Below are 24,233 nucleotides of genomic sequence, written 5' to 3'. Positions count from 1 at the left end.
TGATCCCAGGACATTGCAATGGACACAAATATGAATCAACTGTCAAGCATCTGAATGTATGGTAAATCACAGGACCATGGAGAGGCTGCAATGGTCATAAGTGTGGAAAATGGTCATAAGTCACTTTTTTCAGTGCTGTTGTAATCTTAAAAGGTCACTAAATGAACTGTTGTAAGTCGAGGACTACTGTATATGGTTCAATACCATGACTTTACATATATTTTCTGTAAGATATCTACTTTTTTAAAAAAAAATCTTCCACAAAAAGTGCAAATTTCTGCAGATGTTTGCTATCAAGTAGGCTCTCCTCAAATACATGAGCTGATGTCATGAAATTTGGTCTCATATATGCAATCAAAGCACAAGTTGTTCTTAAGAGATATTACAGTACGCTGAAAGTACGCTAAAATGCATAGTTCGTTGGAAAAATGTGTAGAAATGTCTACTTGTGTATTTCTAAAAAAAGAAATCTTGACATAGACTAATACATGCCTGGACTCTGCATACATGAAGATGAGCTGAAAATGGAATGGAAAGGAAAGTGATTCACCTCACAATTTCTTTCTCCAAGTCTAAATGTCAAGATCACGTATTCTCTGGATCCTCTCTCTTTCAAACGGAGATAACTCAGCAAAATATGGCACAGCCTTCAGTATAGTTGCTTTTTCTAAAACATACTTGTGTAAGGAAATGTATTTATGGGGTCTGAATCAGGGACGGGTTCTGGCCGGCCTTACTGCCAGTTTGCTCGTGCACTATGTGCGCATGCACAGTTCAATGAAAATTGTTCTGAGCATGCTCAGAACTCCAAAACAAGATGGTGGCGACGACGGTAGCGACTGGGGAACCAGTTCAGAGGTGTGTCCAACCTGGGTTGCTGCTGGTTCTGTGACCCAGGCCAGCATACCACTACCAGCTCGGCTGAACCAGGCTGAACCAATAGGAACCCATCTGTGGTCTGAATATTAATAACAACAACAAAACCAACCTCAATTACAATGAAACATTACAAAATTATTAATAGCTTGTCAAAACAGGAGTGAAAAGCATCGGGGCTAGGAATGTCTCTTAATATTTTATTACGGTATTTCTAATAATATACGTTAGTTCTATAATAGCACAATATTAAATAAAAATAAGCATTTTTTTTCTAAATCAAGCTTTTAATATGCAAACTACTAAAACTGGTAATTTGGTACAATGAAATATAGTAATGCCTACTGTATAAATCGTAAGGACTCCTAGCCATGCTTCATAATTTTAAGGGGGGAAAAGCATTGTATGAAGTAGTACAGAATATTTTTTTAATGGATCGACTCCACACTGGTCTAATCAGTTAATTATTACTGCTTTCTGTCAAAACATCAAGTTCCCTTATGAATGTTTTTTGTGGTTTTTATTTGGAAACGGCAGGTTTTGTTGAGTGGTAAATGCTGTAATCAGCTTCTCTGGTAACATGCAATTTCCATGGAAAGATATGTTTCTCATAAGGCCAACTTCTGCCCTGCATCACCATAAGCGCAACATCCTCATCAGAAAGCAGACGGATCAGATCCCCCTCAGCGTCACGGTAATTCAGAGCAATATCATTCCCAAATTCACGCCTGAGGGGGGAAAACCAAGATATTTCATTACAGGATCAGAATCACACCAAAAAGAATGCGCCAAAACACATTTCCACTTTCTGGCCTGGAAGTGTGTCCCATCCCATGCTGTCTCTCACCTGTTTTTTTTGTTGTCAGTGCCAAAGATAGACTCTGTTAGTTATTAGCAACAGATAAACAATTATCAGCTTAGCCACTGCAATATCATTCAAGAAACCTGATCTTGTCTGTGGATGCTTTCTTGGTTAATGTTAAAATGCCAAGTTAGACAGGCAAGAAAATGACATTATCTGATACGCTCTTCAAACAATTAGCTGCTGAGTTGATTTGGATCTGTCACAGAACTTCACAATCTCAAAAGGCAAATTAGGGAATGACTTGCAGACAAATACACTATGAGGAAAGTGTGGATGTGTCAGTGGTGGGTTGCAGGCAGTAGGCCCCAGTACGGACATACCGGAGCCTGCCCAGAGCACCGGATACCGTTCCAGTATGGTGCTCCGGAGGACCCACCTGCCCGCCCAAGCTCGTTAACGGTCTTTTAAGTCTTCGGGGCTGCCGCACAGGCACATGGCACATACAGCAATTGTGCGATGCTCTGCTAAGCAGCTGGAGTGTTGCGGAGGCTCACGGAAGTGGTAAGATGCATGCGTGCATTGTGCGCATCCATGTGGATGACACCGGGCCCGTTCCAACTGTACCGGTTGGAACGGGATCCAGAACCCACAACTGGTGTGTGTGTGTGTGTGTGTGTGTGTGTGTGTGTGTGTGTGTGTGTGTGTAAAAAGACTATATTCAACCAAGTGGGTTTTTAGGGAAAGTTGTTAGAAGGTGGCATCCTACAGCTCCAGAAGATTCTAGAGGGAGCGGATTATCTAGACCTCTTTCAGTCAGTACTAGATTTGATCATACAGGTGGATGACCTTTGAAGGACTTGGAATAAGGTAGTGCATCCATCTTGGCCTTCCTTGGTCTCTGAGCTCCCTTCAGCACCGTTATGATATTTTTCTGGCTTAGGACATTGGAAATGGGAAACACTATTTTGCAATGATTCTTCTCCTTCCTCCATGACTAATTCCAGTCGGTGTTAGTGGGTGAAATAGTGTAGCTGGAGATCTCTACTTTGGAGGGTGTTTTAGTGTTCCACCTTGTCTTCCCTTTTTTTCAACATCTCGAAGCTATCAGGAGACATCATGTATTGTCATGGGGTGCAATATAATCACTATGCTAATGATACTCTATTGTACATCTCTGTTCCACCCATCCTGGTGAAACTATCAGGAGAGTGGAGATTGTGGAGGCCTGAGTGAGGAAGAATAATTTTTCAGGTCAGCCATACCAAGTCTGAATGTTCGACTTTTGGGGTCTCAGAATTAGTGTTTCATCCTTGATTCTTAGCAAGATAGTATTGCCCTGGTCAGCCTAAATGCACAACTTGGGAGTTCTCCTGGACTCAAAGACACTGCCTGAATAGCTTGCGGCACCTGTGTCCAGAGGGACTTTAGCCTCTGTGCCAATTGTGCCTCTTCCTAGATCTATGCCTTACTCAGCTCCCAATTGGATTATTGCAGTGAACTCTATGTGAAGTTGCTCTTGAAAACCATCTGGAAGCTGGCAAGTAGATGGGGAAGAAGAAATGGAGGTAGTGACAGATTTTATTTTCTTGGGCTCCAAGATCACCGCAGATGAGGACTGCAGCCAAGAAATTAAATGACATTTGCTCTTGGAGAGGAAGCTATGGCAAATCTAGACATCATAGTAAAAAGCAGAGACATCACCCTTCCAACAAAAGTGCATATAGTCAAGGCTATGGTTTTCCCAGTTGCAATGTATGGCTGTGAAGGTTGGACCATAAAAAAGGCTGAGCACCAAAGAGCCTTTGAACTATGCTGGAGAAGACTCCTGCGAGTCCCTTGGACTGCAAAGCAATTAAACCAGTCAGTCCTAGAGGAGATCAACCCTGACTGTTCTTTAGAAGCCAAGTCCTGAAGATGAAACTCAAATACTTTGGCCACCTAATGAGAAGGAAGGACTCACTGGAGAAGAGCCTAATGCTGGGAAAGATTGAGATCAAAAGAAGAAGGGCACGACAGAGAATGTGATGGTTGGATGGAGTCACCAAAGCAGTAGGCGTGAGCTTAAATGGACGCTAGAGGATGATAGAGGACAAGAAGGCCTGGAGGAACATTGTCCATGGGGTTGTGATAGGTCAGACATGACTTCACAACTTACAATCAGTTTACATATTGCGGCTTTGTATCACTTTTGGTTTTGTTGACTTTTCTGGAGGCTACACAAAGTCACTTTGGTTCAGTTATGTGGCCATATAAATGTTCTAAATAAAAAATAGGGGAGGGAGCCTTTTGTTTTTTTTAAAGCCAGGGCAAATATTTGTTTCATAAAGTCCTAATTCTTGAACATGTTTGTGTACAAGGGAAGAGAAGAGAATGAAAGTTGAGAGGAAAGGCAAGAAATAACTGGTCTGGTCACTTCTGTCGCTCCCCCCAATTCTTTTAGCAAGCTTTTAAAAGATCCTGCCGAGAAATTGATTAGACAAGGGAGTTAAATCTAATCACACTCTGGAAATTGGAAACAAATCTGAGTGAAGGATGTCTCTGACTGAGATCTTACTGCAGATTCTCTTACGCCCCCTTCCTGCACACATCTGTTGTTTCACCTTCTCCAACCACCCTAAGTAGATTGAGTAAGCATAGATGGAGAGATGTCTTCTCCAGTATGGAACAATCTAAAAAAAATTTTTAGCACTGTTTCCGTTAGTATTATTCCAAATTAGCACTATTCCAGACTAGTACCCTGTTTTCCCCAAAATAAGACCTCCCCGGATAATAAGCCCAATTGGGCTTTTGAGTCCATGTGCTAAAATAAACCCTCCCCCCAAAATAAGCCCTCTCTGGAAATATTGCAACATAGCAGCAGCCATGAGGTGACCATGCTCGCTGCTTCCTGCACCTCAAAAATAATAAGACCTCCCTGAAAATAAGGCCAAGCACTTATTTGGGGGAGATCAAAAGAAAATAAGACCCTGCCTTATTTTCAGGGAAACACAGTATTATTTTGGAATGGTACTACTCTGGAATAATATTAAACTCATATCCAAAAGGAGCCTGACTCTCAGCTGAACACATCAACACAAACAATCTGCACAAAACCAAAGCTATGTTTGATAAAAAGCATTTATTTCCACAATTAGGAGAGCAGTTGGCAGATATTTCCCATCAGCTGATGACATTTGGTGGGAGAACAAATGAATGCTGTGTGCTTTACCAATACTTTTATTATTTGTTCAACATTAAGACTAGGAGGATTGCTATAGTTTTGAGGCAAAATAGAGATTGGCAATTGCCAATATATTTTTCTGCTTTAAGGTAGATGTGAGGAATAAGGTCAGATCCAGGAACCTGAGCTGAGAAATAAATTAGAGCTAAAAGTCTGCTGCTCAGTCAAAGAATCGGCCCAAAGAAGAAATCATTCTAGCCCTTCCTTTTGAACCAAACTAGGTGAAGACAGGCCTGCCACTTGTGCAAATAGAGTTGTGAGTCCTTGTGAGCATACCAACTACTCACACGGAACCATCCCCTCTCCTCCCCACCCCTGGGCTGCCAAGCCAAAAGGTTGAGGACCACTGGACTATAAGGCACAGGGATGTTCATGTAAAAACCTGAGTTCTTGGCTAATTTTGGAGTTGTTTTGGATAGTGAGATGGGCAACATATAAATTTAATATATATGAATGCAAATATTTGGAGATATCCAGACTGAAAGTTGATTGGCTTATATCTTTACCTGATTAACTCCATTAGGTCCTTGAACATTGGGATGCTACTCAAGTCCTCTTCCACTGATATATCCCTAAAGGGGAAAGGAGAGGAATTTATTTCTTTTTTTGCAAAAATTTCATACAGGAAATTTAGGAGTTAAAAAAAATACTACATTTAGAATATAAGTACAAAAAGGGAAAAAGGTAAATATAAACACACAGTTCTCTTGCCCACTAAGGAAAAATTATCACGCACATTTAAACAGCTGCATTTGGAGACAACTAAGAGAGGAGTAATCAGTCCAACAAAGCAAGGAATAAGGCAATGAGTCCACAAAGCAAAGGAGCAAAGCAATGAGTTTACAAAGCAAAGGAACAAGACAAGAAGCCCAGCAAACTTCTTGTCCAGATGTTGGCAACGGCACACAAAACTTCACAAATTCAGCATTTGTTCCTGACAAAAGCCCCTCCCCAGAGTGTCTCTTTAAGTCTCAGTCCCTAGATGTGTCTGTGAAGAGGGGAGGGGCGCTCTCCTCCCAAGTTGTATGATCAGCCTGCGCAGTTTCCGCCTCCTCTCCACTCTCCGTGCTTGGGGATCAGGAGGTGGGGTCCTTGCTCATTGCCTGAGCACCGTGGCTCCTCATCTTCACTGCCTGCCCTCCCTCGGTCTTCCTGCCCCTGTTCCTCCCTGCTGGCAAGCCATCCCAAGCCCAAGGGGCCTGGGGCTGGCTTGTCCTCTCCTCCCTGCATTCCTCCAAAACCAACGAGGCTGCCCCATCGACCTTCAGCAGCCTCAGTTCCAGCTCGTCCTCTGAAGGAGGCATGACATTTCCCTTCCTAATTATTTTTCAGAAGTTTCTTGTTAACTGCTTTTTCAGCTATTAGAAACCTTTTGGATGAACAAGTTTTACAGCATCAGATTTGGTGTCTTCAATCCTTAGTGAAAGAAGTTTTAAATACAAGTTTAAGGACTTAAAAAGAAAGTCATGTTGGAATAAATAGCATCAGGGTGGTTAGAACTTTGATTTTGACAAGTTACAATTGGATTGCATTTGAATCAAATTCAAATACAATTGAATTTGAAATAAGATTTTGGAATTAATTATAAGAATCCTTCTTGTGGGAAAATGGTTTTGTTTTGAATTCTCTTTTTTTTTAAAAAAGTAATCTAACTGAAAGTTAGACTTTTAATGGAACCAGAAGCAACTAAAGAATACAATTAAATAATTAAGAATACAACTTAAATTTGACTTACTAATATAGAATTAAACAAAATACTTTAATATCAGACATACTGTAGGATATTTTTGAACAATGGACTCAGAAATTACATTTAAGAATGTCCACCTCTACAAATACATATTTAAATACATTTTAAAGATGTATTTAAGAGCCATGGTGGCACAGTGATTAGAATGCAGTACTGCAAGTCCCAAAGATGCTTTTTCAAGAGGCAACTGGACTGTCTGGGTTTTCTTTGAAACTGTTCTGCTTCTCATCCAAGAAGCTCCTTCAGTTCTGACTGGATGGTGGGGAATGGAAGGATTTATACTCCTTGCAGACAGCTGGTCATTTGCATTCTTTTAGAGAGTCATTAAGGTCATCTGGAAGTTTATCTGTGTCATCAGGATCACCTGAGAGGTACAAATGGGTGTGGAGCCTTCTTGGAACTGTTGAAGGGACTGTGTTGTAGATTGGAGATAGATGATATCCTAGCCCTTCCCCTCTGTTAAGAGAAGGCTGTTCAATTTTGACATACTGTAGATGGCCTGTTTGACCCCTCTTTCAACCCAGTGGTCCTCTCTGTCAAAAATGTAGACTTAGTTATCTTCAAAAGAGTGACCTCTGTCTTTTAAATGCAGGTGGGCTGTTGAATCTAGTCCTGATGTATTTGCTCTCCTAAACAACTGCAGGCTAACTCACTGCTCACTCCAGGAGTTCGATTCTGAACGGCTCAGCCTTCCATCCTTCTGAGGTTACTAAAATGAGGACCCTGATTGTTTGGGGCAATATGCTGACTCTGTAAACCCCTTAGAGAGGGCTATGAAGCACTATTAAGTGGTATATAGGTGTAAGTATAAATTGCTATGTTATTTAAGCGGAACAAATTTTACCAGACAAGACTGAGATTGATTTGAAAGTTGATTTAAAAATGACCCTGCTATGTTGGACATAGAATTGAAAACATCTGATGTCCTAAGGCAGGGGTATCAAACTTGCGGCCTATGGACCAGATGCATCATGCGCAGGACATACCCACCTCAGCTCCACAAAGGGAAAAAACATTATGAAACATCATGTGACGTTGCAAATTTGACACCCATGTCATAAGGGATATACAAACAACAAATCAGAAGAATCACCTGGATAACTTTACTATATTAGACTTACAAAACTGCTTTTTTAAAGCTTTGAAGAATTTTGTGAAAAGGGATAAAGAAAAAAGGAAAATAAATCAAATTCTAGGATATTATTTGAAGGAATAAAGACCAAGATTGTTAAAAGTAAAAAAGAAATAATATAAAGTTGATTTATTTGATCAAGTTTAAATAGAATATTGCTATTTCTGGTAACCCTTAATAGAGTTTAGTGATCAGCACTGAAAAGTGAGCCTTTAAGATTTGTTTATACATAAGACATTGAACATAGGAAGAAATCATTTGTTTTTAAGACGAAGTGATTAGTTACTGATATTGCAGGATTCAATCTGCGCTGGTCACTGGAAACAGAGGTTTAGTTTTCCAAACTTTCAGCCTCATGCTAGAGGCCATCCTCATGGCTGAGGATGGGCTCCAGCACAAGTCCTGAATCTTTGGGCACATATATTTGCCTTCATTCATGAGTTGCCAACATTTATATTTGATGTGATGAAGTTATTCCTTTATATATTTCTTTTCTTTTTCTTTACTATATTAATTTTTTCTTTCCTTTCAATTTTAATTCTATTTTTCTACTTTTTCTACTTTTATTTATATTCTTCTACTTTTGTAGTTTACATTAGTTTTTAGCTGTTTAACTTTAATCTTTAATAAATTGGCTATAAAAAAAGAAGGAGCATTAAAAACGGGGATGTGGAATCAGTAACACAGAGGCATAAGAAGGCATTGCTGCCATATTTTTCTTGACTTCAAAGAGATTTCCCACATTGGAATCTGAGATTTATTCAAATGAATGGTTAGGCTACTGGTTAAGACTATTTGGAATGCAAAAATGATAAGGTGGAAATGTGTGTGTGTTTCCCCCTCACAAAAACAATATTTCCTTTATTTTTAGGCATACCTATTAGCTTGTAACATGCAGTATGTCCTTTATCAATAGGGAGAGTTGAAATGTATCTCTGTACCAAACAGCTTCCAAGGCCTATGAAGTATAACCAATCTAACATATATAGAGAGGTTTCTGTGATAATATTAATTAACTATCATTAATAATTTCAAATGTTCAAATTATATCACATACATTGCTTAAGAACTATTCTACAAGACAGGGTAGTATCATCAGTCTAGATACAGCAAGGGGCAAATTTAGGAGATGACCCTAAAGAAATAACTGATTTTAGTGGAGGGAAGATTTGGATTTGGTTCATGATACAGCCACTATAAATCAGAGACCTCTCATCTTGCAGTCTGTAAGATATAATGCTGGCCCCTAGTCAGTGGTGGGATTCAGCCAGTCCGCACCACTTCAGGAGAACTGGTTGTTAACTTTCTGAGCAGTTTGGTGAACTGGTTGCTGGAAGAAATCATTAGGGCAGAGAACTGGTTGTTAAATTGTTTGAATCCCACCACTGCCCCGAGTGCTACATAAATACAGTAAATGTAAAATAAAAAAATATTATTCCGCAATCTCCTGCTTAGTGGGAATAGGAGAACAATTCTCGGAGTGGACTGATGTTGAACCTCAAAGCTAAGTAAAGTACAAGGCCCAGAAAGTTGCTTTGTCACACTACCTGATAGAGCTAACATTGTCATCATGGTAATAGCAGCGCAGCCAGTTGATTGGATCCTCTTCCTGAGGGAGATCTTTAATGACTGATACAAAGTCACACGGAAAAATTCCAGTAGCATCTCGAAGAGTTCCCTGGAATAAAACAGGGCAGTTTTTTAAAAAGATGATTCCCTCTTATTGACTGTATGAGACCTGAAGAGGAGAGTGTTATTGCCCATGGATATGGCCCAGGATAGTCTTCCCAATGAGTCCTTAGGAGAAGGGCGGCATATAAATCCAATAAACCTAAACCTAAACCAATTAAACTCAAAAGACATTCATGTGGATCAAGAAGCCACTAAAAGAATGAACAGTAATAGAAGAACCCAAAGTTAGCAAGTATACATGCCTTACATATATGATGCCAATTGGCAGAAGTTCTAGCTCTAAGCATGACAATGTAGCTATGTTAATCCACCAGCCACCCCTCAGAGAGATTTGGGGAGGGAGGCTGTTCCAGTGAAGAAACGGTGTCAGGATGTGTGTTCTTAATGCTTTCATTGTCCTCCACATAAGCTTCTATACTCCTACTCCCCCAAAATGCAATCTTTGGAAGATAATCCATGATGCCTTGTGTTCCGTTTATGATGCAATGATGAGAAGGATTAAAGCGGGGGTGTCAAACTCGATTCCATTGAGGGCCATATCAGGGTTGTGTTTAATCTTGGGTGGGTGGGTGGGGTGGCCAGGGTAGGCATGGCCAGCATGATGCCACTTGTGTCGGAAGCGACTGTGGTGGCCTGAGCACTCTGCCAGTGAAAATGGGCTTCCGAGCTCCATTTTTGGCTGTGATGGCCTCCTGCAACCCTCTGCCAGCAAAAACGGAGCTCCGGGGGAGGAACAGACACACATCCCTTGCAAGCTCTGTTTTTGGCTAGGACAGCCTCCTGCAACCCTCTGCCTGCGAAAACTGAGCATGGGAAGGCCATGCGTGGCCCTCGTGAGCTCTGTTTTTGTGGGCAGAGTCACCATGGGTTGGTTCTTCACTATTTCCAGGGCAGCTCCACAGGCTAGATCTAAGCACCCTGAGATCCAGATCCAGCCACGGGCCTTGAGTTTGACACTCCTGGATTAAAGAATCCCTGACTGAACCTGAGTTGTTGCAGGTTTCTATCATACTTGAATTCCATAGTGTCATACTAGGAGATACTGCAGTTATGATCAATAAGTTATGCCACATGAGGATCCAACAATATTTACCTCAAACCAATCTTTATTTATCCTGCTGAGTAAATAGATCAAGTCTCCTTTCTTGAAGCTCAATTCTGGTTTATTGGAGGCAGTAAAATCAAACAGTGCCTATGGGAAAGATTCAGATTGTAGGAGATCGGATTACAAAATTATAAAAATTAGATATAATCTATATTCTCAGAAACTAAGCATTGCATCACAATAGTTTAAAGACCTTGAAGATATTTGTGCATCTTGTATTAGAAAATCTATATCTGGATTGTACCAGTTATATACCACTATGTGTAGCAACTTTGCCCTCTTACAAGTTTCTGCCAATATTTCCCTACTGCAGAATTATACCATACCATGATAACACTGATACATAGATTTCATGGCTCTAAAAGAAAATTACAGTTTTAGCAAAAGTAATTTTAAGAACGCTAACCTTCTATGTAATACATTCCAGTTGTCATAAGAAAGGCAGAAATATGCACTCAACTGTTTCAGAAAGAAGAAATAGAGGGAGGGAGGGAGGGAGGGAGGGAGGGAGGGAGGGAGGGAGGGAGGGAGGAAGGAAGGAAGGAAGGAAGGAAGGAAGGAAGGAAGGAAGGAAGGAAGGAAGGAAGGAAGGAAAAAAGAATCTGCCTGTACTTATCTATCACTGCTCTATCCACATATTTTTGCATAACACCAATTTGGCATTTTTCAGATATTGTGGAACTGCAACTGTTGTTTGAGGACTTTGGGAACTGAAATCCCAATGGTATTTCAAAAGAGTAAATTGGGGAATGCTCATCAGTCATTTTTATATTTTATCTTTCCTCCTTGAAATTCATGGAAGTTTCAATTTTGACATAAATTATCTTTTAAAATCCATATCTTATGATGAAATATGTTCAGTAATGTCTTTACATAACTATTTATATGTGGATTTTGTTACAAATATTTTGGGAATGTTAATCCAATGCCATTTAATACAATAATATTAAATTTCTTCCTTTCTCTCTCCCTCCTTCACCATTCTTTCTAAGTTAAGTGGAAAGGAAGAAGTGTGTGTTCTTCCTACTGCCTCTATTATTGAAAAAGGATCCTCTGCAGGGTATGGAAAGAGGATCCTCTGGCTGGGTGAATAGTGACACATTCAGAGAAATGTCTTCATAGCTGTTAGAAATTCTGTTTATATAGCTCTACCAAAGAAACAAAGTGCACAATCACCATGTGCTTTACTGCCTATGTGTGACAGGAAACAAGAAACTTTTATACAAATAAAATGCATAGAGTGTATACCATAGATGCAAACATATAAGCACTGCCATCTACTGCTTGTCTATAGTTGTTGCACAAAATGCACAAAAACCATATATTCTCACAATAATGTTAGACAACATAGCAAATGAGGCACTCACCTCCACTCGTGGAGCTGCCAATCTGTCAAACCCTGGTTCTTGAGGACTCACACTCTTGCTATCATAAAGAAGAGAGAAAGAGTATTTCACCAGCTCCACAGAATTAGCATTTCAACCAGCTGAATATTTATTAACTAGACTAGGAAGTTAGTAAGACCTGTCTCCTATGTTTGTTGCATACTCACACACGGCGAGTGCGAGGACGTAGCCTTCTCAGTCCTTGAGGTATCTGTTCACTGTCAAACTCTGACTGACAGAAAAATAAGCGGATATCTTCATCTAGCAACACGCAGGGTGGCAAGCTAAGCAGCTTCTGTGTCAATGAATTTAAAAAAATCAAATTGAGAAATGGACAGTTTCTGCATTGGCATTTTACAAATGGAAAAAATATTTCTGGGGAAGGGGTTGAAACACTCCTCTCCTATTCCACCTACACCCTATGCAAGAGGGAAATGCCCAGTATCCCTATTCCTTAAGCCCTCACATATGCTCATCATTGATGAGGGCTCTTTATTATCAACACTGTAAGAAGCTTGGAGAATCTGCTGGAACGAATTAAAAAAAATGAAATGACAACCATAATTGTGCAATGGAAGTTCTGTTTCTTCAAATCAAACCCCCATCCCTTTTTTAATTTTTTTTATTTTACAAATCCCCACTTCGTCTTCTTTTTACAACAATCCAGCAGGATTGTTGGGGGAGTTTGGAATGGTCTATAGCTGTGATGGCAAAGCTATGACATGTGTGCCAGAGGTGGCACGCAGTACCCTCTCTGATGGCGCTCGAGCTGTAACCCCAGTTCAGCTCCACTGTGCATGCATGCATGCTTCCTGCCGGCCAGCTGTTCTTCGGGTCTCTGCTGAACATGCGCAGGGGGTGGGGTGCGTGTGGGGAGCATGCTTGCATGTGTGGGGGTGGGGTATATGTGGGGCCTGCATTCGCATACATGGGACACGTCCAGGGGCGGTGCATGCATGCACAGGAGGCAGGGTAAATGCAGGGGAGCTGGGCACATATGCATGCGCTTTCAGCACTTGATTCAGAAGAGATTCGCCATCACTGGTCTATAGTTATGTTGACATTGTAGGTGGGATTAACAGCTTTGGTTATAATGTCCTGTCTCAGCTCACTAGACATCTGGGGGGGGGGGGGGAGACTTTGAAGTATCTCTACTCTCTTGCGATTAAATTAAATTTGCACTATGAAAGTCTGCATAGGATGCTAGAAGTGTGTAACCATTTCTGGAGAATTGTGCAATCTTGCATAATGTCCCAAGCATCCAAAACTCTTCAACCACACCAATACATTTCAAAAAAAGTTTTCAAAATGGCTACTTTCAATTTGTTGGGGATGCTTGGAGTGCTAATGGATACTCTAACAGCCTCAATCTTTATGATGCCAACTCCTGCACAAATATTGGGCGACTGTTTCTGATTTAAAGTGCAGATCTGCCAATATTCTAGCTATGGTTTCTGCTCTTAGCAGTTGCAGAATTCAGTCAACTGGTTTCTAACTGGATTAGTAGCCTGCAAGAAATTGTGAAATGGCTCAGGGAAACAAACAACCACAAAGAGGAATGGAGGGCTCAAAAAATAAATGTTTCCTATATGTTTTTCTCTTCTCCTGCCATGCTGTAGGTTGCAAGTAGACTAAAGTCATCAAGATAACCCAGCAGAAATGATTTAATGTTATATACAAGAGAAAATAATGCAAAAATCCATGAAGACTCAAATGTTTTTGAGTTTAGTGGAATGATGCAAATGAAAGAAGGAAATATAAAACTGAGTCTATTAATTTGGAAAGTTTCCCAATTTCTATAGAACAGGTGACAGTATCTCACGTGCTATCCTAAAGCTTCTAATCCAAAAGCTAGTCTTGTGTATTAGTGTTTCTGCTGAACATGGCTAATTAATACTGCAACAAAAGTTAATCACACAACCAGCTCCACTACCCTGGTTTACAAGCTCAATAATAACATATACAATTGTGTAAAAGAAGGCAGTAATCTCTGACCCAATGTTTAAGGATTCATGCCAAATAAAGCCCACAAATCTCTGAAGGCAACGTAATAATTAAAAGCTAATATAAAACAGAAACAGTTCAGTAATTTAGATATACTTTTGAGTTGACATGAATAAGAAAATGAATGGAAAATCAAATCTTACTACCCAGATACACATTTCACATTCATAATCCAGACAAATATAAGCACAAATGAGTTTGAATTGCATGCCTGAATAACGTAGCTCACCATGGTGCAACAATTGTTCTTCCTATAATAATATTTTACACTAAGTAACTCCATGATCAAAGCAGCAAGTCTTTCTTAAAATCAATACTTACATTCATGTATATGTTGAGTATTGGGATTCGGCTGTCTGCAATCTCCTTCTTTGCACGAACATAAACTTTTCCTGAAAAGCATTGATGTAAATAAAGAAAATGAAAAATCTCATGAAAGGGATGTGTAGAGAAAAAAAAAACATTAGAAAGTTTGATTGCACAGGTAGTCCTTACAACAGTCCATTTAGTTACCATTCAAAGTTAAAATGGGCAATTTGTGGTCCCAGCACCATAGAAATCATTCGTTCCTTTCACAGAATCATTGACTGCAGGATTCTCAGAAGGAAGAGATTTTGCATTCTCAGGAACTGCAGGTTGCATGAGACAGAGCATAAGTCGTAAGTCGAGGACTATCTGTAAACATTTCCTGAAAAGCATTGATGTAAATAAAGAGAATGAAAGATGAATGGGATGTTTAGAGGAAAAAAAACATTAGAAGGTTTGATTGTACAGGTAGTCCTTACAACAGTTCATTTAGTGGCCTGTTGTGGCCCAGCAGGAGCCGTTGGAGCTGCCGATGGACTCCGATAGTCTGCTATGGAAGATGTGGAGGACCCTGGGCAGGGTTCAGAGCAGGGACCAGAGAGGCTGGTTGGCCACCAGGAGGTGCCTAAGGCATGGAGCAGTGGGGAAAATCAAAGGGAGTTTGTCCCTGACGCCAGGCAACATAGGGCGGAGAAACAGAGGCAGCAGTTACAGAGACAGACTCATAAGAGATAATCAAGCCCAGATGGTTGTGGCTTGGCCCCTCCCAAGAGAATATATAAGAAGAGACTTGGGGAGGAGTCCTTTTGCAGGACACAACCGTTTCTACCAATCTGGAGAAGCTCTTATCTGCATTGTCTGGTGGAGTCTGGGTTGCTGCCAACTTCTTGCCTGTGAGTTGTGTTTGGGCTTTCAGCCAACAGGATTGTAATTGTTGTAAATAAAGAGTGGCAAACTACTAAGCCTGTGTCGGTGTTAATCACCGGATGGAGGGGGGTCAGAACAGTGACCATTCAAAGTTACAACCATTGCAGCATCAGCATGGTCATGTGATAAAAATTCAGACGAATGGCAACTGCTTCATATTTATGAGGGTTGCCATGTCCCGGGGTCATGGGCTCCCCTCTTGCGACCTTCTGACAAGCAAAGTCAATGGGTCAGCCAGACTCACTTAACAACTGCATTACTAAATTAACAACTGCAAGGATTCATTTAACAAAGGTGGTAAGAAAGATTGTAAAATGCGGCAAAACTCACTTAACAAATGTCTCACTTAGCAACATCAATTTTGGGCTTAATTGTAGCCATAAGTCGAGGACTATCTGTAAATGGTTCCCCCCCCTTTGGGAGGTGTTTGCCAGTTGTAAATCCCATTATAAACTCTAATTGTTTCTGTACTAATGCAACACTTATGCTCTGTCTCATGCAACCTGCAGTCCAGTGAGAACGCAAAATCTCTTCCTTCTGAGAATCCTGCAGTCAATGATTCTGTGAAAGGAACTAATGATTTCGACGGTACTGGGATCACAAACTGCCCATTTTAAATTCACAGTATTGACAACGGTTTTAATAGGATGACAAAGACCAGCATATTTTCAAATAGAACACATGGTGAAGGAAAACCAATTCTCTATAAACAAAAAAAGCTAAGGTCGAAGAGCAGAAAAGGATCTTTACCTTTGACAGCGATAACTGAAATAATTGGGGACTTTATTTGGCGTAAGAATGCCTTCTTTGTACGTGTGTTATAAAACAAGGGAGGGACTGTTTTAAAGAACAGGAACTGATGATGTGAAATATAGTACAGGCTCTGTCATGCAGCAGAAAGAATTTTTCTTAGTAACAGGAGAGAAAAAGGCAGAAGTTGAAGAATAAATGATGCAAAGAGATATTTTAAACTATGGGGTATATAGGAAAGGTGAAGAATTAGATTCTTCCTTGAGTTTTTTAGCTAACATAATATTCATATTTTGGAGAGATAGGCAGGCAGGCAGGCAAACAGAGTTGTTAAACCCACCCAACTCCAGGACAGTGTACACTACAGAGATGATATTCAGCAGGTTCTGACCACTTCTGGAGAACCGGCAGTAGAAATTTTGAGTAGTTCAGAGAACCAGTAAATATCACCTCTGACTGGCCCCACCCCCATCTATTCTCTGCCTCCCGAATCCCAGATGATCAAGAGGGAATGGGGATTTTGCAGTATACATCCCCTGCCATGCCCACCAAGCCATGCCCACAGAACCAGTAGTTCTGTAGTTCAATATTCTGAATCTCACCACTGGTACACTAGGATCAATACGTAGAATAAAAGCATATTAAAAGCTACCTGAACACACTCCCTAACGTGCAAAATCCCAACAGGCCCTTCATTTTTAGGAGAGGGGGATGCTTTTCCAGAAGGCAAGGGCTGCAACCCAAGGAGGCTTGCTTCCTTAATCCCATAAAATTACAATATTTAGTTGATGGGTCCTGGAGTGCTCCCATATGCGAAAATGACTTAACAGGCTAAGACAGCTTGGAAACTATGTTTCTAAAAACATATGAGGTTTACATACTTCAGACTGGGATAATTTGGGGCTAGTATGTGGGGGCTGGAGATGTGCTACTTAGAGGAGGACCTCCTGTGGAAATGTAGAAATTGGGCTGCTGCTAAAAGTGTAGATTGAGTCTGGTTTTTTTAACATGGCTTTTCATTTAGCATTGAAGGGAGGGGGCAATGGCCACCAAAATTAATTAGACACATCTGTTGGAAAAGCCACTTAATAACATATAACAAACCTAAGCATTCCCAGATTAGCCTAAATTTTATATATTTATTCATTCATTTATTCATTTAATTTTTTTATTCCAGGCTCCAACTGACTGTAGGCAGCTCACAAAGTATAAAAGAACATAAACACAATGAATAAAAATACAATAAATATTACTCCCAAAAGAATTACAAAATACAGCAATTACGCCATCATGATGATTTCAAAAGTGATATTCAAATTAGGGGAGCATTTCAGATGGCAAGGGGTATTTGGGAGTTCAGAAGAAACTGCAAAAGCAAAGGAATCCATCATTTGAATCACTGTATTATCATAATCTTAAAATCTTCTGCATTGATAAATCTTTTACTATAGGACCATCAAGTGAACGATCCATTACCAGATAATCAAGGAAGAAAATCTAGCTGCAGGACTGGAAAGGTTTTGCGGTTTACCTGGAAGGGTAGGAAGTATGCAGGTGAAGCTGCTGTTTTTACTTTCTGCACCATATCTTTCTTCCAGTTTGGCATGCAAGCTATAGAACTGGCGGTAACGCCGAAATATCATGTATCTGTTCTTGCCTTTTGTTTTCACCTCAATCACAAATACCTAGAAAAGAAGAGTTGAAAATTCCTGACATCTCCAGTTAAAAGGAATTTTAGACAACACAAATAAATTTCTACCTAAACTGCTGAAGAATTGGTCGAGCCTTTATATAAACCTCGTAACTCCTTAATGGAAGCAAAGGAATTCAGGGAAATAGAGATATGTAAATATCTTTTCTATGTGTGTCCTCCATCGTGCAAGATGGTTTTCATTCAATACTAATTATATACTTTGACCATTAATGCTTGGTTTAGTTTAGAATAATGTTCAATTGAATGAATAAACGTTAGATGCCCATACATCTTCTCTTCTATCTTTTCTTGATAGAATAAAAACAAGCATGATTGTAACTGGAATCACATATCATACTAAGGTTATTTCTTTTAACCATAATGGGCTGATTTCTAGCCTTCCAGATATTTTGGGCTAGAAATTATCATTGCATTCCAACTCTCAAATACCAATCCCTGACTAGAAGTCTGGGTCTTGTATACCTAACATATCTGCTGGATGTCAAGACTGGAATTGACTATTCTAAGCCATAGACTGGTTTACAAATCACAATAGTTGAGTTCCTTATGCTATCTCACAAAAAAGCAAATGTTATGTAGTGAATATCTATGTCTGCTCCTAAAAACACTCATGTCACCTTAACATAATTGCTTGGAATTTGCTTGGAACCTTGTTACAAGCAGACAAATATTCCAGAAATTTAATTTTCTATTAATTTCTTCCTTAGATTTATATTCCATCTGCCATTCAAAGTGTCAGCTTTCATGAGGATTTCCCTTTATTTTCTTTATCCCCACAGCAACAATCTTAGATGTTTATGCTGAGCTGAGACTTCTCCAAAGATATCAGTGAGTTTTCAAACTGAGGATGGACCCAGATGTAGCCCAAAACATTATATTGCATGTTGGCTTGCATGCTTGTTTATTAAGATCGTATGCCACCCATCTCACTGTCAAGCAAATCTGGGCAGCTTATAAACATCATTAAAAACAAACGTACAAAACATTAAAACATTAAATACAAAGCAAAGAAAGATTAAATAAATTAAAATATGAGAATACTAAGGAATGGAGGTGAGATATTCTTCCTAGTCCACTTGTTGTTGTTGTTAGTTGTGAAGTCGTGTCCAACACACTGTGACCCCATGGACAATGTTCCTCCAGGCCTTCCTGTCCTCTGGAGTCTATGGCTTCAGTGATTCCCTTCAGCCACCTCATTCTCTGTCGTCCCCTTCTTCTTTTGCCCTCAATCTTTCCCAGCATTAGGCTCTTCTACAGTGAGTCCTTCCTTCTCATTAGGTGGCCAAAGTAATTGACTTTCATCTTCAGGATCTGGCCTTCTAAAGAGCAGTCAGGGTTGATCTCCTCTAGGACTGACTGGTTTGATCGCCTTGCTATCCAAGGGATTCGCAGGAGTCTTCTCCAGGACCATAGTTCAAAGGCCTCAATTCTTTGGTGCTCAGCCTTTCTTATTCTTATTCATAGCCATACATTGCAACTGATCTACTAGCCACCTCCAATATGGAACATCCTCATTGGGGGCTAGGCCAATCAACCAAGTCAGGTGTTGTAGGCTCTTACATAAAGCTAAGAGGATGGAAGCGGATCTCACCTCAAAGGAGCATGATATTCCAGAGGGCAAGGGCCAGGGCAGAAAAAGTTCTTCTCTTAGAGGGTGCCTTTCCCCCGCCTGATTGGAAATTCCTGACTAATGCAGCCTGCAGCATGCCCCTTCCAACACAATGCATGGAGTGGGTCAATTCCATTGGGGTGAGATGGTTCCTCAAGTAGCCTAGACCCATACCATAAAAGTCTTTAAAACAGTGGTGAAATTCATTTTTTTTTACTACCAGTTCTGGGCGTGGCTTGGTGGCCGTGGCAGGGTAAGGATACTGCAAAATCCTCATTCCCTCCCCAATCTGGGGCCAGCCAGAGGTGGTATTTGCTGGTTCTCCGAACTACTCAAAATTTCTGTTATCGGTTCCCCAGAACTGATCAGAACCTGCTGAATTTCACCCCTGCTTTAAAGGTCAAACAAACACCTTGAACTGAACCTGGAAGTAACTAGCAAAACAGTAAAGCTCACACATTAGCGGTGTTTCAGGGACACCCTAAGGAACTGTCCATGCAGCTGCATTTTGAAGCAGCTATAGCTTATGAATATTCTTCAAAGGTAGCCCCATGTAAAGCCCGTTGCAATAGTCCAAACATGAGATGACCAAGGCACGAATGACTGAACACAGGGGCTCACAGTCCAGGAAAGGGCACAACAGGTGCACAAGGTGAAGGCTCTCCTAGCAACAACTGGCACCTGTTCCTTGAACAGGAGTCATAAGTCTCAGAAAAATTGTGCACAGGATCTGTCTGGGGAAGTGCAACTCCAGACAGAACTAAAGGCATTAAAGTCCTGAGTCCCAAATCCCATACATCCATAACCATAATCAGTCTTACCAGTGTTCAGTCAAAGCTATATGCCTTCACTTTATATATTTTTAAAGGTATTTATCTGCATATGTTGTCAGTCATTTGACCTATGGCTGGATAATCTGGACCTTCACCATGTCTCCTGCTTCCCAGTAAATAATTTGAAGACCAGGGTAGAGGAAGCAAAACAAGATTGTCAGGGGATGTTTTTCCTTTTATTCCCAAAGGGTTGTCTTGCTAGTAAGGGTCAACTTTATTGAGTGTGATGTATAGATCCACCTAGTGCTTTTGCTTCCATTTTTAATAAACTATTATTAATGTTAACTCTGACTAAGGAAAATCTTCCCCAACTTAGCACCCTTCAGTTGTGTTCTCTGGACATGTTGACTGAAAGTTAATGAAGTGAAATCCAACATATCTGGAACATAGCTGTTCTGACCCCGAGCTCGGACCTGCAAATCACCCAGACACGGGCTTGGCTGTTTGCCACTCTTTAATCACGGCTTTATCAACTCCTTTGGCTGAAGGCCCAGACATGACTCATGTGCAAGACTAGTTGAAAATCCAACAGGCACAGATACACGACAGACAGAGTATTCCCATACACTTTCAAATGGTTATGTCTTGCAAATGACTCCTCCCCACTTCTTTACTTATATACTCTCTTGGGAGGGGCCAAGCCACAACCACCTGGGCTTAATTATCATCTCTGAGTCTGCCTCCGCAGCTGCTGCTTCTGTTTCTCCGCCCTTCTTTGCCTGGCGTCAGGAACAAACTGCCTTGAGTCCTCCCCACTGCTCCATGCCTCAGGCACCTCCTGGTGGCCAACCAGCCTCTCTGGTCCCTGCTCTGAGTCTGAACCCTGCCCAGGGTCCTCCACATCTTCACTGGCAGACTCATATGGTTCCTTGCTATCCGAGTCTATCAGCAGCTCAACCGGATCCTGCTGGGCCACAACAATAGCACTGAAGAAGGCTGATTTAAGTGAACAATTTTAACCATAGTTTAAATGGGCCATTTTTTCTGTATCATTTTTAACAAACATTGATCACAGAATGTTCAGGTTAAAATGCTGATAATGAAGGGAAATGTTTCTAAACATTTCAATGGGGAGGAAGAGACCTATGAGCTTGCTTAAGCAATACTGAATCTTGGTTTGATATTACTTGCAATTGCAGATTTAAGAGAGTTTTCTACATCTCTGAAGTTTCTATGGAAATTCTCAGTCATCCAAGCCATGGTAATCCCAAAGGTGCTTTTTCAAAACTTTTGAAGAAGTTCTGAAAACGCCTCTTGAATGAGAAGCGAAACAACTTCAAGCAAAAACATAGAAAGTCCAGCTGGCTTTTGAAAAAGTACCTTTGGGATCTCCAAAGTTTCTAATATTTATGGTGTGATAAATATCAGTAATTGATGTTGAAACCAGTGAAACAAATCCAATGAAATTAGTCATTTCACCTTAAGAGCCCTTTTAAGAAATAGTAGGCTTTCTCTACTTTCACTCACCCCATGCCTGGTGTAGCATAGATCAACATACACAAGAAAAATATTTTCTTACATAATAACTGGAGAAACCTCTCTTCTCTTCAATATCTGCAATATTTGCAGAAACAGGTACATCATCTGGAAGCTGGTCAAAGTCACTAAAATATACATGAAAACGATTATTGCAGCAGGTGAGAATCTATGTGGATGATCATACATTTCTAAATGCGTATTTTTCATTAAAACCTAGGTAATTCACCACTCTTGAAATATAGGGGCCCTTCAGTTATATTGCCCTTCCAACCACTCGGGTTGGGAATTATGGGAAAAGGAGCCTAGCACATCAGGAAGACACTAGGTCGGAATGACTGCTTACAAAGTCCTGCAAATATTTTTCTTGGGTGGGATGTGTGTGTGTGTGTGTGTGTGTGTGTGTGTGTGTGTGTGTGTATTTCTGCATGATAGAGGGTATCATTTAAGGAGGTCTGAAAGCAGCCAAAAGTAGCAACGATGAATTATTAATTGCAAACCACAGGTGTGTCGCTCCTGGTTTAGCCCAGTTCAGCCAAACCAGTAGTGGAATTCAGGCCTGGGCCGCAGAACCGACAGCGACCCAGGCCTGCTATGTCCCTGAACTGGTTCCCTTGCTGACACTGGGTTGAAGCCATTTTGGATTTTAGTGACTGCATGTGCGCAGTTCACTGTAAATTGTTCTGCGCATGCGCAAAGAATAATTTACATTGAACAGCATGTGCATGCACAGTCTAGCGTGCATTGCAAAACGGTAGTGAAACCAGCAGCAACCAACTCCTGTGCCAAAGGTACATTACAGGAGATTTTCTATTTGCAACTCTACTTCAGACAGGAAAATATCTTGGGCTTGGCATATGTGCATTTGAAAAAGAAGAAGGAGAAGGAGAAGAAGAGGAGGAGGAGGAAGAAGAAGAGGAGGAGGAGGAGGAGGAAGAAGAAGAAGAATAGGAGGAGGAGGAGGAAGAAGAAGAAGAGGAGGAGGAGGAGGAGGAGGAGGAGGAGGAGGAGGAGAAGAAGAAGAAGAAGAAGAAGAAGAAGAAGAAGAAGAAGAAGAAGAAGAAGAAGAAGAAGAAGAAGAAGAAGAAGAAGAAGAAAAGCAGCAGCAGCAGCATAGGATACAATCAGAACAAAGAGAACACCAATACACAGACGTTCTTCTCTTATCGCAACTGAAGCTCCATCACATATTTTTAAAAAGATCTGAACAGTTTATGCCAACTTTGAAAAGGTATTGAGCCTGAGGCAAAGGCACATTAAGAAGCCCTTTGGAGAAAGAATGAAAACAACTCACCTTTCATCTCGTAGCTGCTTTGGATGAGACATTCCTCCAGGCCTTTGCCTTGCAAGACCCCAAAAGATCCAATAAATTAAAGCTATTTCCTCTGTACTTCAAGCAGCTCAGCAGCAACCAGTGGGGTGGAGGTGGGCAAGAGAAGGGCGTGTGTTCCATCCAAGCTCTCTACCTTGATTAAGGCACTGTAACTACACTGCAAGGCTTCAGCAATCTCTGCCTAGTAGCTTATTTCTAACTTTCCGGAAATATGCTTTTTCTTCGTTCTCTCCCCACCCTTGGCCATTTGAGGAAGTGCAACTGAAAGCAACCTTTTGAAACAGAATATAAGGCATGACAAATGTGCCTGTGTCAAAAATACCTTTCCCTTAAGAGAAACCCCATGAGGACAAATTACAGCTGAAATGAGTTTTCCACCAAGTCTCAGTTTTATGTGCCACATTCTGAATCCTCACATCACCCTTGAAGTGTTTAGTTTTCAGACAGTCTTTGTTTACTTATTTGCTTATTGATCTTTTGCTTTTCAGAACCGCAGTCTCCCAAGGCAGCTGACAAGCAATGTAAGCAGTACTGAATAAAAACGGACAATACTGTCTTAAAGTAAACTATTGTGGTTATTTCTACAAAACAGATTGGGTGGTAAGAGGGTAGGTGGGGGGGGGGGGTAGGTAGCCTGAGCCAGGTTTTCACCTCATCTGTCTTCCTCCTCCTCTCTGCAAGTTATTCAATGGTATGATTTATAGAGCACTATTGCAGATCATGGGGAACCTTAATTTTCTACAACTGCAGACTAGGAAATGCCCAGATTTCCTGGGCACAGCATGACTACTGTGTTTGAAAATTAGATCAGGGCATGCATTTCATAAGAGAATCAGAGAAGAAACACAATCCAGTGATCTATATGAATAATAATTCAGTGGTTTATTCATGCATTTATTAGAAACGGAATCACGTAAAGGAATGTGATCATAGAGGGTGAACTAGTAATGATGCATCTTGAATCTACTGCTCTCATTGCTAAGGCAAAAGCAATCTTGCTCTGGAGCATGAATATTCAAGAGAAAAGAGAAGGAAGTGATATGACTTTGGTAATAGTGTAAGGATATTACAGCACAGCATAAAATCTACTTCTACTAATTTAATGACTATTTTAAGCATCTACTTATGCTATATGTATGCATTAGGAGAGACCATGAAGCTGGAATTCATTTTTCTTGGAATTGTCAATGTAATGAAGCCACACACCATCCTTGTGGTGTGTTGCATGTCTTCTACGCTATAGTTTAATTCTAAATTATAGTTCACCTTTGAACTATGGTGCTGGAGAAGACTTCTGCGAGTCCCTTGGACTGCAA

At 40.6% G+C, this 24,233-nt stretch overlaps 1 protein-coding gene across 1 annotated transcript; it reads right to left on the bottom strand.

Annotated features, from left to right (window-relative positions):
• Window positions 1-1,115: 1,115 nt before the first annotated feature.
• Window positions 1,116-23,092, bottom strand: NCF4 (neutrophil cytosolic factor 4). Its single transcript, XM_032221707.1, has 10 exons — window positions 22,879-23,092; window positions 21,628-21,712; window positions 17,484-17,637; window positions 14,291-14,361; window positions 12,133-12,260; window positions 11,948-12,005; window positions 10,569-10,667; window positions 9,331-9,461; window positions 5,408-5,473; window positions 1,116-1,604 (listed from the first exon to the last, which is right to left on the bottom strand). Exons 1-10 carry the CDS (start codon window positions 22,908-22,910, stop codon window positions 1,397-1,399), a joined length of 1,032 nt encoding a protein of 343 aa, XP_032077598.1. The 5' UTR covers window positions 22,911-23,092; the 3' UTR covers window positions 1,116-1,396.
• Window positions 23,093-24,233: the final 1,141 nt, after the last annotated feature.

The sequence above is a fragment of the Thamnophis elegans genome, chromosome 7 (assembly GCF_009769535.1).
Source record: "Thamnophis elegans isolate rThaEle1 chromosome 7, rThaEle1.pri, whole genome shotgun sequence".
NCBI lineage: Eukaryota > Metazoa > Chordata > Lepidosauria > Squamata > Colubridae > Thamnophis > Thamnophis elegans.
The sequence above is the reverse complement of the archived record's forward strand: the minus strand, read 5'-3'. Positions and strand labels throughout refer to the sequence as shown.